The following is a 15357-nucleotide window of genomic DNA, read 5'->3' as shown; positions in this document are numbered from 1 at the left end:
GCTCTCTACTGACTCCTTCCCTCTCTCAGCTTATACCCGCACACTGTGTGATGCCCCCTCATGCCCCTGACAAGTGTACCCAATGTCAGCTGGCTACCAGAATTCATGTGGACTCCATGCATGGTCATGTGCACCTGGGGGACAGGTCCCACAGGACTCACTGACCCTCACTTGCTCCAGAAGCCTCTGTGCTGCATCCCAGTCCTGAAATCTGCTGCTGGTTTATGCTCTCGCCTTCACACCTACCACTGAGTATGGGCTGCCATGTGAAACAGGGAGGCAGAGCCAGTCACACTGCCACTGTGCTGGGGTCCAGGCAAGGAAGGGGGCCAGAGCGCCAGACACCTAGGTGACACAACCAATTCAGCCTGGCATAACCATTCCTGTTACCGATAGCCCACCAGGGTGCTGTGAAAAGACCTTTGTTCTTTTACACTTCTGTCCAGCTTCTGCACTGTGCCTGGCACTGTCTAGACAGAGGGGTCACCTTGAGACAAAGCAGACTCCATCCTGTGGCTAGACAAGGAGCAGACACCAACAGGCATCACTACCCAGGGAGGAGCTGGGGCCCGGCAAGGCAGCACAGAGGCCACCTGCCTGGGGTCTGTATCAAGCCACTGTCTGCAGCCCATTGGGACCCTTGCTGACTCCTGACCCAGTTTATGTCTGCTGGCCTGGCAAATGGCTCTAAGGCCAGTCTCTGTGATGTACCCAGAACCTAACTGATATTTTTTTCCTTCTAGTTCCAACTTATTAAAAGGCCATGGGCCCTATCCGCCTGCAATCTTGTGCTTCAATCCCAGCTCCTCCTTTTGACAGGATTTCTTGGGGCTGAGGGCTCAGAGCAGGGCAGGACAGCGGGATGGCCCAGGGGTAGCTATCTGCCAAGGAGGAGGTACCAATGGGCAGGAGACAGCCTCCTATAGCAACTGTCACCATGCAGAAGGGACGTGAGGGTCCCCAGGCCTAATCTTGTGGTTCACTTGAGGTCACTTTTTCAACATGGACGTGTGTTCTGTGTATACTCTCTACACACAAACTTCTCCACAGCTTAAAAAAGAGAAAGAAATGAGATCATCTGGACTCAGATGAAGACAACCAACGTGAGTTGGTGCAAAAGCCAGGGAGACAAGATTGTCCCTGAAGAAAAAGATGAGATCCTACAAGCTGATTCCTTGGCAGCTAGACGGGAAGAGGAGAAGGCCATAAGCCTGGGACTCTGGGAAAAGGCTGGATCCCCTCCCCTGGTGGCTGATGCCTGCTCCACACCACTGGGAACTGGGCTACTCAAGTCCCTCCACCAGAAGTCAGGCTAAACAGGTCCCTCAGTGCAACTCCCATGAGGTCAGTACTCCTGGACAGACAGTACACTCTGTGTCCTATATTCCCTAGCCCATCCTCCCTGGCTTTGGGGCAAGGATGAGCCAGAGAGTCCCATCCGTCCACAGCACCACACTTCCTCCACCCCACCCTCTCAAGCCTCAGACCCCTGGGGGAGGCAGCTTAGGTCTGATTTCTGTTCCCTTCCAGCCCAGCCCAGCTGCTGTTAAGCTGTCACCAGGGACAGGCTGTCCCAGCCCAGAGCTTCATCTGTAACACAGGAGCAGCCATCAGGGTTGTTGCTGAAGCCACAGGCCTGGGAAGTAAAAGGTCCTGGATGAGTCAGGTTGTGGCAGGCAGGGCAGGTGCCCGAGGGTGAGCTGCCCCATCTGCCTGCATCAGTCACCACTGCCGCCAGCATAATTCTGGGCACAGGGTCCAATAACCTAGGCCAGATCTGCCTGGGGCAGGGAAGCCCAAAGCAAGGTTTTAGAGGGGACAGGGATGGTGTGGGGGACCCTAGTACTCCTAAATGTGTTCACCACAGTACCCCCATCCTGGCACCAGGAAGCAGGGGAGCAGGCATACTTTACCTCATCACCCTCTCTGCAGATGGAGAAAGATGCTGAGGAAGAGATATACTGTAGGTTTGAACCCAGGCATCTGGCCAGAGCTTACATACTTCCCTGCCATGCTTGGCTAGTAGGAAGGGCCTGTTTGTAGGTGGTGGAGAGGACAGGCTCCCCTGCTGGGGCATGTACAGAGGCCCTCAGGCAGGCATGTGCCGAGCCTGGGAGGCAAGCACAGGCAGAGTCAGGCCTTGGGGTTCCTGGGTCTGTGAAAGGAATGTAGATCTTATTCCAGGATGCAAGGACACCCCTGGGGGTCTGGGCTAGGCAAATGGGATCTGCATAGCCATATTTACTTCAGCTTTATGCAGGAGAGCTGGTCTATGAGCAGTCCTAAGGCCTTGAAGAGGATAGCCCAGGTGTCGCCAAGGGCCACCATTCAACTCTGTCTGCACCAAGGGCTACCCTTCCTGGTAGCAGCTGTGGTCTCTGGGGTTGGGTAGGTTGTGTGGGGGTAGGGCATCACAACCCCAGTGTGGGGAGGGGCAGCCTTGTGGGGCACAGAAGTGTCTGGCTGTGGGAACAGTGAAGCAGGAGAGGTCAGAGTAAATCCCAAAGGTCCCTGTGAGGACTGGCTTTTACTGAGGGAAGGAGCCTTGGCCTGTGAGCATGACGAAGTTGATGGTGCTGGAGGACAGTCTACAGGGAGGCTGTGGGGTCAGGGTGGGCAGTGGGATACAGAGGAGGGACAAGCCAGACAGGAGGAAGCTCCCCACTCTCCAGTGATCCATACCTGAATTCTAATCCTGCCACTCACCAGCACTGTAGCCTAAGGAAGAGTCTCACTCAGTGCCTCAGTTTCCCCACTTGCAGGAGGGGAATAGCACAGCACCCTTCTCAGGGGCTGCAAGGGAATAAGACAAGGTAATACACAGGAAGTCCTAGAGCCACATCTGGCACCAGGAAGCAGCACCACATTGGCTCTGACCCCGTCACTCGTATGTCTGCCATCTGACACTGCTGCCATTAAGCAGAAAGGTCCTAAAGGTTAGGCCAACTTCCAGGCTCACCATTCCATGGGGCTATGCACATCCCTTGATACACACAGCCACTCTGCTCCTTACAGCCAGAGAGCCCAGGTAAGCAGGGACCACCTCCAGCCTCCCAGGCTATGTTGTGACTCTGTGCCTGGCTGCTTAGCCCTGGGGTCCGAGAGAGAGCGCCTGCCCCTCCAGAGCCAAGACTCCTGTTCACCAGGCGAGCCAGGCATCCTGATACACGCATGCACACACGTGTCTGCATCTTATTACAATCGGCAAGACGACATGGAGCCTCCAGCATTTGCCTGTGCTGGAGAAGGTGAGCCAGCCCATCCAATCTCCCATGATCTTGAGCACAGCACCCAAGACTGCAAATCTGCCCTATTCTCTCTCATATCCCAGCTTTCTACAGAAGCCACAATAAAAGCTCCTGCTGGTGAACCAAGAGAGCTGGTACCTTGCTGATGGGCTTTCCTTGTTAAACTGTGTAGGCAGAGCAGGGTACAAAAGCAGCGTCCTGTAATGACCAAAGCACTCATCTATGCAGGTGTCAGACTCCAGCTCCTGAAGAAGGCACCTTGGGCACCTTCGGGGACACCCACCTCTAGCTCTGCTGCCTCCCACCTTCTCTACACACACCCCTGCTTGCCAGTCCAAAGCTAGCACCTGCTAAGCTGCCACCCAACACACCTGTCCTCCCATAAAGTCAACCGCCCCAGCCCTCTCCTTGCTGTGCTCTGGCTGGTCCCTGCCAGGGGCCCTTTCCCAGAAAGCCACCAGTCTGTGTGACCTCGTCATCTACAACCACCAGGCTCTAAAGACAGCCCCTTTACAGTCCTCCTTACACTCAGCGGTAACTGGGTGTGGCACACAGCTCAATAAATGCTTAAGTCAGGAAATGAGAACAGAACCCACCCTGCTAGCCTTGTCAGCCCATCTGATTGCTTGTAGAAGCCTGACACTCCATATATGGGACAGACCTGCCCACTCACTGTGGAGGTGGTCTGGCAGGACAGCAGGGGTCTGGATGCTAGAGTGTGGCTGCCCCTGTCTCACATACATGGACATGGAACCAGTCTCACCCTCAGAGGCCTGAGGAAGGGGCTGTGGTCAGAGAGGAGTGGGCCTGGCTAATTCTGGTTTCGCTGGAGTGTTGCCAATCCATCAGGCCAGGTGATACCCCCTCAGGTGAGGATCCCATAACCCCCTGGAAGGAGAAAGCAGGTGGGGACCACCAAGCAATCCTTACTTGGTCAAGCAGATCAGCTCCAAACATCCTGCAGGCATAGTCTCCAGAGTCGAGGGTCACCATTTCCTTGAGGGAACTGGGAAATTCCCAAGACCAAGGAGAAGAGAGCAAGCTTGACAGGCGGTTGGTGACTGTCCGTGCCTCTGAAAGGGCAGCGAAGGAGGCAGTGGAGGAGGCTCTGAGGCAAAACTCCATGTGAGTGGCTGCAGGGCAAGTTGCTGGGGCCCAAGGAGAGGTCCTTCCTGGTACCTTCTGGTCCACTGGAATGATTTTACCAGTGTCACATCTTTCACCTACCTCTTGTTACAGCCCTCATTATCCCTAAACTATTGTGTGACTCATGCCCTATGAGCAAGACCCAGAGCTGGAACCCATAACCATGTATAGGGGCTCATGGGATAGAAGGCCCCAGTCTATCCTGCAGCAGCTAGGGCACCCAGCCTGGCCTTCCTCTGAGCCCCAATCTGTTTCCCAAAGAGACAAAAACACCTTCCCAAGAGGACTCAAATGCCCAAGGGGCAGCCCTCCTATGTCTAGTCCCTTAGTCCCCCTGTCGAGGCAGGAAGAGAGGGACTAGGTCAGCCACAAGCCCTCCCCACCTCATGCCCTCTCAAGTATTACAGGCTCCTAGCATGCTGGGAGTTAGGACTGCACTGCCAGCTCTTTGAGGTATCTGGGGGAAAAGCACACACACACTCATGAACCCACATACACATGTGCACATACCTGGGGCACACAGGCCCTTGCTCAAAGACCCAGCCTCAATGCTGTCCTTTGTTTAGGGGGAAATGACTGAGTCACAGACTACATGAGGAGTCAGGGCCTGACCTTGGGTCACTGAGAAGGGGCCAGATCCCAAGGCCAGATTGTCCCAGCAGATAGGAAAGTGCCTGAGGTTCTTCTGGGCCAGCCTTGGGCCTGAATTCTGCTCTGGGGGAAATTGAAATGTCCAAGGCCTGTGATCACCTAAAATATATAGGAGCTGAGGGCATAGGGGATCTAGGTGGGGTCTGGATGGAGGGACACTGAGTGTCAGCCCAGGGACTTGTATGGGCTGAGCTTCCCCCAGAGTGTCTCTGACCCTAAACCAAGCTGCATCCACCTGGGGACATGCACATGGATGATGCTGAGCCAGGGGTCCTTCTTCTCTCCATCTTGGCCTCAGCTTACAGGTCCCCATCTCAAGGGGCCTCCTGATTGACAGCCCATCCACTTTCTCCCCAACTTGTAGAGTCAGCATCCTCCTGGCTTATCTCCACCTGCTTCTAGCCGAGTGTACCATGGTCTCTCTTATTACCCATGGTCCCATCGCAAACCATGCTACTGGTTACCAGTGAACAGCACTGGATACCAGGACCCAAGAATTCTGTCCAGTGCTGAGGAAGTGGACAATTCTTGTCACTTTGTTTCAGAGTACAGAAAAGATGGAGGTGTTTAAGCAAAATGCAGCAAAGCCAGTGGAACAAGACAGCCAACAGACCAATCTTACAGGTAGATGGTGACAGAACCCCAGCTACAGTAAAGCAACCTGGAAAAGGAGTCCATCCACAGAGCCATGTGTGGCTCATTCCCAGGGTCCAGAGATAGCTCAACAGCATCACTGGGTCCCAGGAGAAAACTCGGGCCCAGTAAGACACTTCTTTGGCCAGGCAAGGGTCCACTGAAGACAGTATACATCAGAGCCAAGGAACAGGAGAAACTCCACAAAGGAGGGAGGGACATAGGTGCCCACAAACAGTGCCATCAAGCCACAGCTTTGGAAGTGCTAACAAATGCAGTATTAAGACACAAACAGAAACTCACTCAGGGCACTGCAGTGAGAAGAGCAGCCACATAAGGTTCTGCACAGAAGCCAGACTGCCAATGACAGCCAGAAAGAACCCACTAGGAACTGTCAGTACTGAGGAGAACTCAGAAGATTGCCTTGGTGCAGAGAATAGGTGGGAAAGTGGCTTTCTTATATCAACAGCAATCATTATAAAATAAAATGAAACAAAGTTTCTACTCAGAGTAACAAGAACACCAAGGGAAATAAACTTATCAGGGAACTTCCTCCCAAGGCCAAGGGCTGCTGACTAGTCCTAGAGTAGCTATGCTGGGCCTTCTCCTGGGGAAGGCTCACACACACAGATCTGGGTATATGTCTCAGTTGGGGGGAGGGATACAATCTGAACAAAATTAACACTTGCTGTGTCAGGTTAGGGACACATACTGTATATGGAGAGGACACAAGTAGATAGGGGGTAGCTTGTCAGGGGACAAGGGCCAGGTAGGAAGGGGCCAGCTGGGCAGTCGGTCAGGCTCCCCACTGTGGCAGCCCTGAGTGAACAGATATTTTGGTAAAGAACCTTCCAGGCAGAGGGCAGAGTCAATGTGAAGGTCTTGGTATGAAGTATGCAGCATACAGGGGCCACTGGGGGCAGGTGTGGCCACAGTTAAGGACTCGAAGGATCTGGAAGTCCCAGTCAAGAGGTGATAGGCTCAAGAAGCTGGAGGGGAGGGGCTGTTGGTGACACGGGAAGGGAGGAGGGCTGGGAGTGGTGAGCACCATAGATAGAGTGAGGAAATAAGGCCCTTCTAGGATCTACAGGGGAACAGGTGCAGGCTCTGCTCTACCACAGTGCCAGCCAAGGATCTGACCTCTTGATGGGCTGCCAAGGATGTGATGAGCACCCATGTAGGCCTAGGAGCCAGGGATGGCCTTGCTTTCACATGCTGTATCAGTTCACTTCCTTAGAGGGACCAGCCTCCACTACACCTCAGTCCCACTCTCTGAGAGGGACTGAGGTCAACACCTCATCTGAATGGCCCAACGCCATCCAAAGGTGGGTTCCAGGCTCCAGTCCTGTGACTATGAGTAAAGCACATCCCCTCACTGAGCCTCTGTCTCCCCACCTGAATGAAAACCAGGAGGTTCAGACTCCTGAATGAAAAGCAGCCCTTTCCTCTGGCTCTCCTCACAATTAAGTCCAGATGCCTGTGTGGTCTCAGTCCCATTCCTATCTGTGCAGGGATGGCTGGGCATGGGCATATGGCCCCTTCAGAGAGACCAACCACCTGAACCTTCAGAATGCAGCCAAAAGTAGGTACTCCCCATTTCAACACCCTCTGGGGCTGGGTCACAAGAACGTGCAGGCATCAGGCTCACATCCCTGCTGAGGTCCCATCTGCTGCTGAGATGAGCTCAGCTACTTTCAGAAGTCACAGCTCACCCAGGACAGCCTTGGAAAGCCAAACACTAGGTGGCCATTGTTGAGACCAGCATAGTCTCCCTCCCTCCCTTCCTCCTTCCTTTCTTTCTTCTTTCCAGTGGTACTGGGGTTTGAACTTGGACACTTACTACACAGACACTCTACCACTTGAGCCCTTCTTGATTTGGTTATTTTTCATAGGGTCTTACATTTATGCCCAGGCTGGCCTTGACCACCCAATTCTCCTATTTATGCTTTCCACATAACTGGGAAAACAGGCACGTACCACTGCACTGAGCTTTTATTGGTTGAAATGGAGTCTTGTTAACTTTTTGCCCCGGCTGACCTTGAACTGCAACCCTTCCAATCTCTACTTCATGAGTAGCTAGGATTATAAACTTGAGCCACTGTGCCTGGCTGGAGTGAGGTTTAAGTACTGCTTCACACATAGATCAAGTTGATTTTTTTTGTGTTTTGTGGATTATCAAAGTAACACATGCTGATCAGAAAATGCAGAAACACATAATGAAAGAAAGGAAGTCCCTGAGCACCATACATTTACTATATTGGGCTTTTTTCTTCTACCTTTACCTTTGGTACAAATGCACAGATGTGAGGAATACCCTTCACTCCATGTGTAGATGGCACAGCTGCATGTGGCTGTGTCCACGTACAGAGGCTAAAGAAAGGTCAGACACTTTGGGAGGTGGAAGTTGGATCTGAAACTTTACAGCACCCATCTTTTCATAGAGCTTGACTTTTTGAGTCAGGTGTATCGCTCTACTGATTTACATAAGCAAATGAACAAAAAAAAAGTAACATGAACATCAAACCAGGAGGTGGTTTCCACCTTAGCGTCTTATGCAGGGCCAGTCCTGGGGGCTGGAAGGTGCACATCTGTCTGGGACTGAAAGCAGGGTTTGAACTGCCCCCCAGGTGATTCAGGTACTGACACAACCTGTTCTGTAGCCTGAGATCAGCAGCTGTGTCTGGCACAGCCCCACAAGTACTCCTCAGGCAGAGAACAGCAGCGCTGCTCCTGCTGTTCACCAGGTACTTCCCGGGGGCTAGGAGTCCTGTCACCTTTTGTCAGTGCAACCAGGAACACAGCTGTTACAGGAAAGAGTCTGCCCAAATTGGCCAAGTGTATTCCCTGCTTCTTCAGATACCCTGTCCCCACCCCTCCACCCAAGAAATTCTAAGGGGACCAGGCTCAGGCCTGCAGGGCCCCTATGCAGCCTGCATAGCCACAAGGCTCTATTCTGAGTCTGTGGATCATTAGCTGCCACACTGGCCCCCCTCAGCAGACAGCTACCACCATGACACTGGGGGAGCACCTGCTGTCCCCCCACAGATACAGGTACAAAGGAGGCAGGAACTGCTTCCCCATGCAGGGGCAAATTTGGGTGCACGCAAAAGGTGATAGGGTTGCCCAACCACAGGGTCCTGCAGCTTAGGGCCTGTATTGGCAGCCTCAGATTAAAGGCAACAGCACTCTTCTGCTCACAGAATCCACCTTTCAAGTCTGACCTGCCATTCAGTTGTTCACATCCACCACTATGCCTAGGAGTGAGCTGCTTCTAGGGTTACACTCAGTGTCGAGAGATGGGAACAGTCCCTAGGCCTGGGGTGGAGTGACAATAAGCAGAGGCTGGTGCTGGAGTCAGAGCAGGTTCTACCTCTGGACTGGGGTCCTGCTGACCTTGAGTATGCAGCCAGCATCTCTCCCTCCCAGTGTCTCATGTGGGAGGCTGTGGAGCAGGGGACCACACTCCAGACTGTGTAGGCTAGAGCAGACTCCCCTGGCTGTGGATTCACCACTTAGTGCACTGGGCCTCAGTGTTCCCATTTGTGGAGTTGGGCTGACCAGACTCCTTTGTAGGTCATTTAAAGGATAAATGAATTAATGACTGTAAAGACAGCTTGGCAGAGTGAACATAGACTGAACCAGTCACCACTATCAATGTGATCATGAGTCAATCTACTACACTTAGCAATAAACAAGGCCAATCAAGACACCACTGGCAGATCTAGACATTATGACTCCCCTGAAGTCCCGTACTTTCCAAGGCAGGCCTAAAAGGGCAGAGAAAGAAGTGTGAAATCTCTTGAAGGATGCTGTCCTGTGTGAACGTGAGGGAGAGGCAAGCTAATCTCACTGTCACTTGGCATGATTGGTCTGAGCCCGCACAAGCCCCCCAAACCCAGTACCCTCAGCCTAAAGAGGTGGGTGACCTCAAAGGAGTGGTGTAACCAGAGCAGAGCACTTCGATTCAAATGGGCTTGGCTCATGACAGTAGGCTGTTACCTTACATAGTGACCCAGCTTCCTGAAAGGTGGTTCCTCTCTTCACTCCCTCCCTCAATGCACAGGCATGCAGAGGGCACTCCCCATGTGCTGAGCTCTGTATTGGGCACTGGGAGCCCACAGGAGACAGGCACAGGGTCTGCTTTTCCTCCTCTTGTGAGGAGAGACTCTAGTCCTAACAGTGTCACAGAGTGGGCATGACAGGCAGCAAAGTAGGCGAGACCAAGGGGTGGAGTGGGTGTGTTTGTGAAGGGATACCACTTCAGATGAGGTCCAAAGTGACATCTGGGCTGAGCTACAACCACACCTTGGCACAGAGGACAGCAGGTGTGGAGGTTGCAAGGCCAGAGACACAGAAGAGGCCAATGTGTTACAGCAGGAGTGAAAAAGCCCAACTGTGTGTGCAGAGCTTTGGGCCATAGTTATGTATTTTTGCTTTTTCCCTTCCTGGGAGCAGACACAGGTGGGCACGTGGGCAGTTCCAGATACACAGCATGGGGCCTCACAGGCTGCAGAGCAGGAGCTCCACACAGGGCCTGGCTATAGTAAGTACTCAGGAACCTCCCTGTCATTGTTATGACTAATGCAGAAAATCCTGGACCTTTTTTTTTTTTCAGAACCTCAGTGTGGGTCAGCATTGGAGACAGAACGCCCCTCCCCACCAAAGTTCTAGGGACCTCTGGCCTGGGGCCAGAACCCATCTCAGGTTTCCCATACCTGGGTAGCATAGTGAGCACAAGAAGACACTGTTCTCTGCTTACAGGTGCTTCATGAACTCTGTCCATCCACCTGCCCAGCTAGAAAGTGGCAAACCCATGCCAAGGCCACTTTCCCTGGCTGTCCCTTTTGGCTATCTACAGATCCAACAAGACCCCAGAGTTAGAGTGAACTTGGCGAGAACTCCCTTTACCGACTTGCAGTGAGCATATGCCTTTCCCAAAGCTTAGTCTGAGACTGGGGAATCCCAGATCATCACCCCCTGAACCCCAGAGCGAGTGAGAAGGGCTGGACACTGAGTGAATGATTCCTGGGACCTAAATCCCAGCAGATGAAGATCCCTAAGAAAGTGCTCACCCAGATGGGGGTCTGCATTCCTGCCAGCATAGCTGGCTGAAACCCCTGAGGCTGTGGGATCTGGCAGTGCCCTAGAGACCTCCCAGCATTTCTGCCCACTGGAGTTCTAGGGCCACAGGAGCTCCCTTACCCATTCCACTTGCTACCCCTCTGATAGTGCCTCATTTCCTTCTCTGCTCACCGGAGTTCAAGCGAGATGGGTAGTATTTGCTCAGCAAATATTGTCCATGACAACTGAACCAGACACACAATATTTCTTGCCAACCTATTACCCGTGCAGCAAGCAGCCATAACCAAGAAGGATTCTTCGGGGTTGACCCTCCTTCTGCCCTCTACACAGAACCCTACAGGGAAGGCCGAACAGGAACAAACCTAAATGTCAATATATAATCGCCGCTTCCCAAAACTCAGCACTGCCAGTACAGCCCGGATACGGAGTGGTAATTTGGCAACACAACTGAAACGAGGGCCCACTCTGGGCGGCGTGGTCTAGGTCTTCCCTACAGCTCAACCGCCCTTCAACCGATCTCGGTCTTCCCAACAAGGCTAAGGCGCGCGGTACCGGGTCGGCAGGAGGACACGAGCTCCAGAGGGTCTTGGCCGGGACTTCGCGCCCACCTACCTCCAGGGCCTCCAGCGTGCTGAAGCTGGCGATGGCGAAGCCGTCGATGACCTCCTCCTCTTGCGAGCTGGACTCGCGGCGACGGCGCCGCGGGGGGCGCGCGGCGCGGGGCGCAGGGCGCGGGGGCGGCGCGCCGCGGAGCCCCGCGTTTTCTTTGCCCGGGCTGGGCTCCGGCTCATCGCCCGAAGACGGACTCTGCGCACGGGCGTCGCGGGCGGCCTCCCGGCGCCGGCCTCGGTCCCGCTGCGCGCGCGAGCGCCGACTCGGCCGGACCTTGGCCTCCATGGTGGCACCGCGGCGGTGACCTTGGCGCCCAGCGCCGCCTGCTACGCCGCGCCGCCGGACTGCGAGGGCGCCGCGCGGGCTCGGGGCCGGGGCGGGCGGCCGGCCGGGCCGGACATGCCGGGCGCGGGCGCTCAGCGCCGGGCACCGCGCGGCCTGGGACCCCCGGCCTGGGCCCGGCGCATCGGCTGGCGGCTGGCGCTCAGCGGCCTTCGGTTGGCCCCCTGGGGGCGTACCCCATGGCGATCGGAGAGTGGTAGCGGCGAGCGGCCGGGGGCGGAGCGGGCAGCCGGGCTTCTGGGCGCTGGGATCGTGAGGCAGCCGCGGCAGCGACGGCACCCGGAGCGGATAACAACTGACGCACTTCCGTCGGGCCTTAGCTCTGGAGGAAGTGGGCGCTGTCGCGGGAGCCCGCCTGCTCGGCCCCGCCCCGTGTAAGCCCCACCCATGCTCCGTCCTGGTCACGCCCAGGCCCCGCCCCGGACCCGCCCTTCCGGCTGAGCTCCATTATGCTTCGCTCCGCTGAGCCCCGCCCCTCATCACAGGCCACGCCCCCTACGGGGATTTGCTTCTCTGAGCCCCGCCCCGTCCCCACCCTGCTGGCCCGGCTGCGCTCCACTAGGCCCCACCCCGTTTGCGCTCCTTTCTGCTGAGCCCCGCCCCCTTTGCTCCTAGTCCCACCCCTTCACTCAGGCCCCGCCCCCTCTCTACACCCTTGCTCTGCTCCATCACACCTGCCCCGCAGCGCCACACCAGGTCCTGCCTTGCCAGCCCACATCCCTGCTTATCCCCCCCCCATGAGGCCCCACCCCTGTGACCTCGCCCACTTGGGAGCGGAGAACCCCCCCCACACCCCACCCCCGCCTCCCGCCCCGGCCTCCCTCCTTCAGGCCCCCCGCCGCGAGTTCCTGGTGGTCAGTGCCGCCCCTTCCGGCCTTCCACGTGGGAGGTGCGGGGTTACTCCGCTCGCCCGCTGCGGCTGCTTCCGGAGGACCCTGAATGGGAGCACGTGAGCTAGAGTGGGCTTGTCCAGCGGAACCGGATCGGTCCCGGGGCGCCCTCGTCTTCTCAGGCAGGGGGCAGCGGGCAGGGCTTCCTCTCCGCACTAGGGCCAGCGGGGCACCAACCCACGAGCTCCCAAACACAAGAAGCGCTGCCCCAGGCGAGCGTGGAAGGTTTCCCCTCGCCCCTTTCGCTGCCTGAGTGACCGTCCCTCCCCGGCCGCTGGTCCCCGCCAGGCTCTCCAGGCTAGATGAGGCGGGCGACTCTTTTGAGTGCCAAAGTTCTGGGGTCCAAGGGCTCGTCCTGTGGGAACCCGCTTTGGCTGCCCAGTGACAGCAAGTCTGGAGGTGGGCTGCAGCGGCCAGGAAACGCTGCGAAGGAGCAGCCGGGGAGTTCAAAGCTCGACATAACAGCGAACTTCTTCCTTCTCCAAGCGGGAGGCTGCTGAGGTTCAGAGCGGCTCTCCTGGGGCACGAGAGCAGGACACCTGTGCGGACTCAGAGCGCGAATGGGGGGGTTGTCCTGAGGCCATTATTTGTCCCGCACAGTTTAAGCAGTGCCTCAGCTTGCTTGTGTCACATTGACTGCTGACCCTTTCAAGTGGGAGTGAGTCTCCAAGCACATGGTCAAATAGTGTACCGAGCCGTAATACGAAGAAAATTTAATGGTGAGGTGGCCCAGACTGGACACTGCGTGTCTCCTGAGGGCCTCTGGAGCTGAGAAGAAGCCCATATGTAGAAAACCATGGGATCCGTTTCATGTGGAGGACACAGACTGGGCCTCACCCTACATCGCTGGTCCCTTGGAGGGCCACGGGCATGGAGGATAAGGTGTAGATGTCACAGGCTGTTGACAGGGCTGTCCCTGGGGCAACTAGGAAGGTGGCTTACCGCCCACCCAGGCTCTTCCTGCCACTCCCAAGCCATCCCCCAGCCTTTCCCTGGGTGGGAGCAGGGCCTCCCTTCCTTTCTCACCATTCTAGGTTTTTGTTATGGAAACACTCTTTCACCCCCCAGCGACCTCCCTTTTGATTAGGAAAGCCACCAGTGCAGTTCCCTTTGAGGACTGATGGCCAGAAATCTGGTTTGGATACAGGACTGTTCCTGGAGGTCACTGGGGATCACACCTGCTCCAGAGGCTGCCCCACCCCAGCCTGCAGGGGCTTCCCCCGGGCCTTTTCCCACATCCCTTTCCCAGTCTCAGAAGGATTGCTGGCAACTGCTGAGGTTCTGCTTTTGAAGTTTTCAAATGCAGAAACAAACCGTTTTCTTGCTCATCTAGTCTCTTAACTATGCTCAGATGTGTGGCCCAGCCAAGGGCAGGGTCTCTGGAGACACCTTAGGTGCTTCCCTCCTGGGTCTCTTACCAGTTTCCTTAGCTCTCCTGAGGGAGGATCCCCCCAGGTGCTTGGTCTCCTTCAATTCATTTCCAGGTGGCTGGGTGGCGGAGATCCTACCATTTCTGGGTCAGCTGTTTCCCAGGGATGTCTTGCTCTGGGAGTCTTCCCTGTGGAAATAGAACATCTGGGCAAACACCTGCCCTTGAGACACAGCTGGAGGGAGGGTGGACGCAAAGGGCTGGTGTGGTACCAGCCTTTGCCTCCACTGAGGCCCAACTTGATGTCCACCCAGGACCAAACTTCCCTGAGGTTTGCATGGGCCCTGCTGGAGCTTGTGCAATAAACCTCACTGCACCTCCACTGGTTATTTTTTTGTGTGTGTGTGACTCTCAAAGCTTTGAACTGTAAGTAACAACCGAAGAACCGGAATTTCCATCTTATTAATGTCCACAAAAATTAAATACCTCCATGTTAGCTAGTGGCACGTGTTGGCCAGGGTTCCAGCCTCAGCCTCAGCTCCCCCACTTTGAGGATGCTTTGCAAAAGATGTAACTTCTCTGGGTCTCCCTTGTCTCATCTGTGGAGTGGGGGGTGGGGCTTTCGCAGCCTTGAAAGGAATCAAGGTCACAGTGGGGAAAGAGGTGTGTCTATCCACTGCTAGCTGCCCCAGCATTCCTGACTTCTCATTCTGAGTTGAGGCTTGAGAATTGTCTTCCCACCAGCTTGCTGGGGCTGCTGGTATAGGGACCCAACTTTGGGAACCATTTAAATGATGAGCACCAGCTGGGGTTCACCCACCCCCACCTCGCCTCCCTTTCCCTTGCAGATCTTTCTTTCCTGGCTCTTTTGGCAGTACTGCTTGCTAGGCAGGCATTCTACTGATTGAGCCACACTTCCAGATGCCCTGGCTCTTTATGAGCAGCAGCCCTTGGCCCAGGCTCCCTGTGCTCCTTCCTGGCCCTAGGGCTCAGCTCTCTGGTCCTGACCACATCAGGAACTTAGTACTCATCCTTTCCATCTTCCCTGGGAAGGAGGGGATCCCATCTGTCCTCCACTAGCTGCACGCGGGGAAGCCTCCAGAGCACAGTGGTCTTTCTGCTTTCCAGCTGCCTCAGAAGCCCTGGCTGTCTGCAGCCCATCCCTGTACCTGTTGCCTGCCCACACCCCAGGTTCCCAGTGCTCTCTGCACACAACCCAGGCCTGCATCTGTTTCCAGCCTCCCCCGCCACTGCAGCCAGCCCAGACCTGCACCTGTTCCCCACTGTAGCACCGACCCGTACCTGTGCCGTGCACACAGCCCAGGCTCTCACCCGTTTCCCCCACAGAAACATATAGCCCAGGCCCTCACCTGCCCACCATCCC

At 55.6% G+C, this 15357-nt stretch overlaps 1 protein-coding gene across 10 annotated transcripts in view; it reads right to left on the bottom strand.

The window, feature by feature from the left end:
- Fbrsl1 (fibrosin like 1) overlaps positions 1-11699 on the bottom strand; it is a 76752-nt gene extending 65053 nt beyond the window's left edge. For 5 of the 10 annotated variants that reach the window (XM_074061039.1, XM_074061030.1, XM_074061032.1 and 2 more), the window contains exon 1: positions 11373-11691. In XM_074061039.1, the coding sequence (XP_073917140.1) occupies positions 11373-11657 (285 nt within the window). In that variant the 5' untranslated portion in view covers positions 11658-11691. Of the gene's footprint in view, positions 1-11372 lie in introns of all 10 variants that reach the window. The other 5 variants (XM_074061035.1, XM_074061029.1, XM_074061033.1 and 2 more) reach the window with 3 other exon arrangements.
- Positions 11700-15357: the final 3658 nt, after the last annotated feature.

This window comes from Castor canadensis, chromosome 18 (assembly GCF_047511655.1).
Source record: "Castor canadensis chromosome 18, mCasCan1.hap1v2, whole genome shotgun sequence".
Lineage (NCBI taxonomy): Eukaryota > Metazoa > Chordata > Mammalia > Rodentia > Castoridae > Castor > Castor canadensis.
Note: the sequence above shows the minus strand (reverse complement) of the source record. Positions and strands in the feature narration are given on the sequence as shown.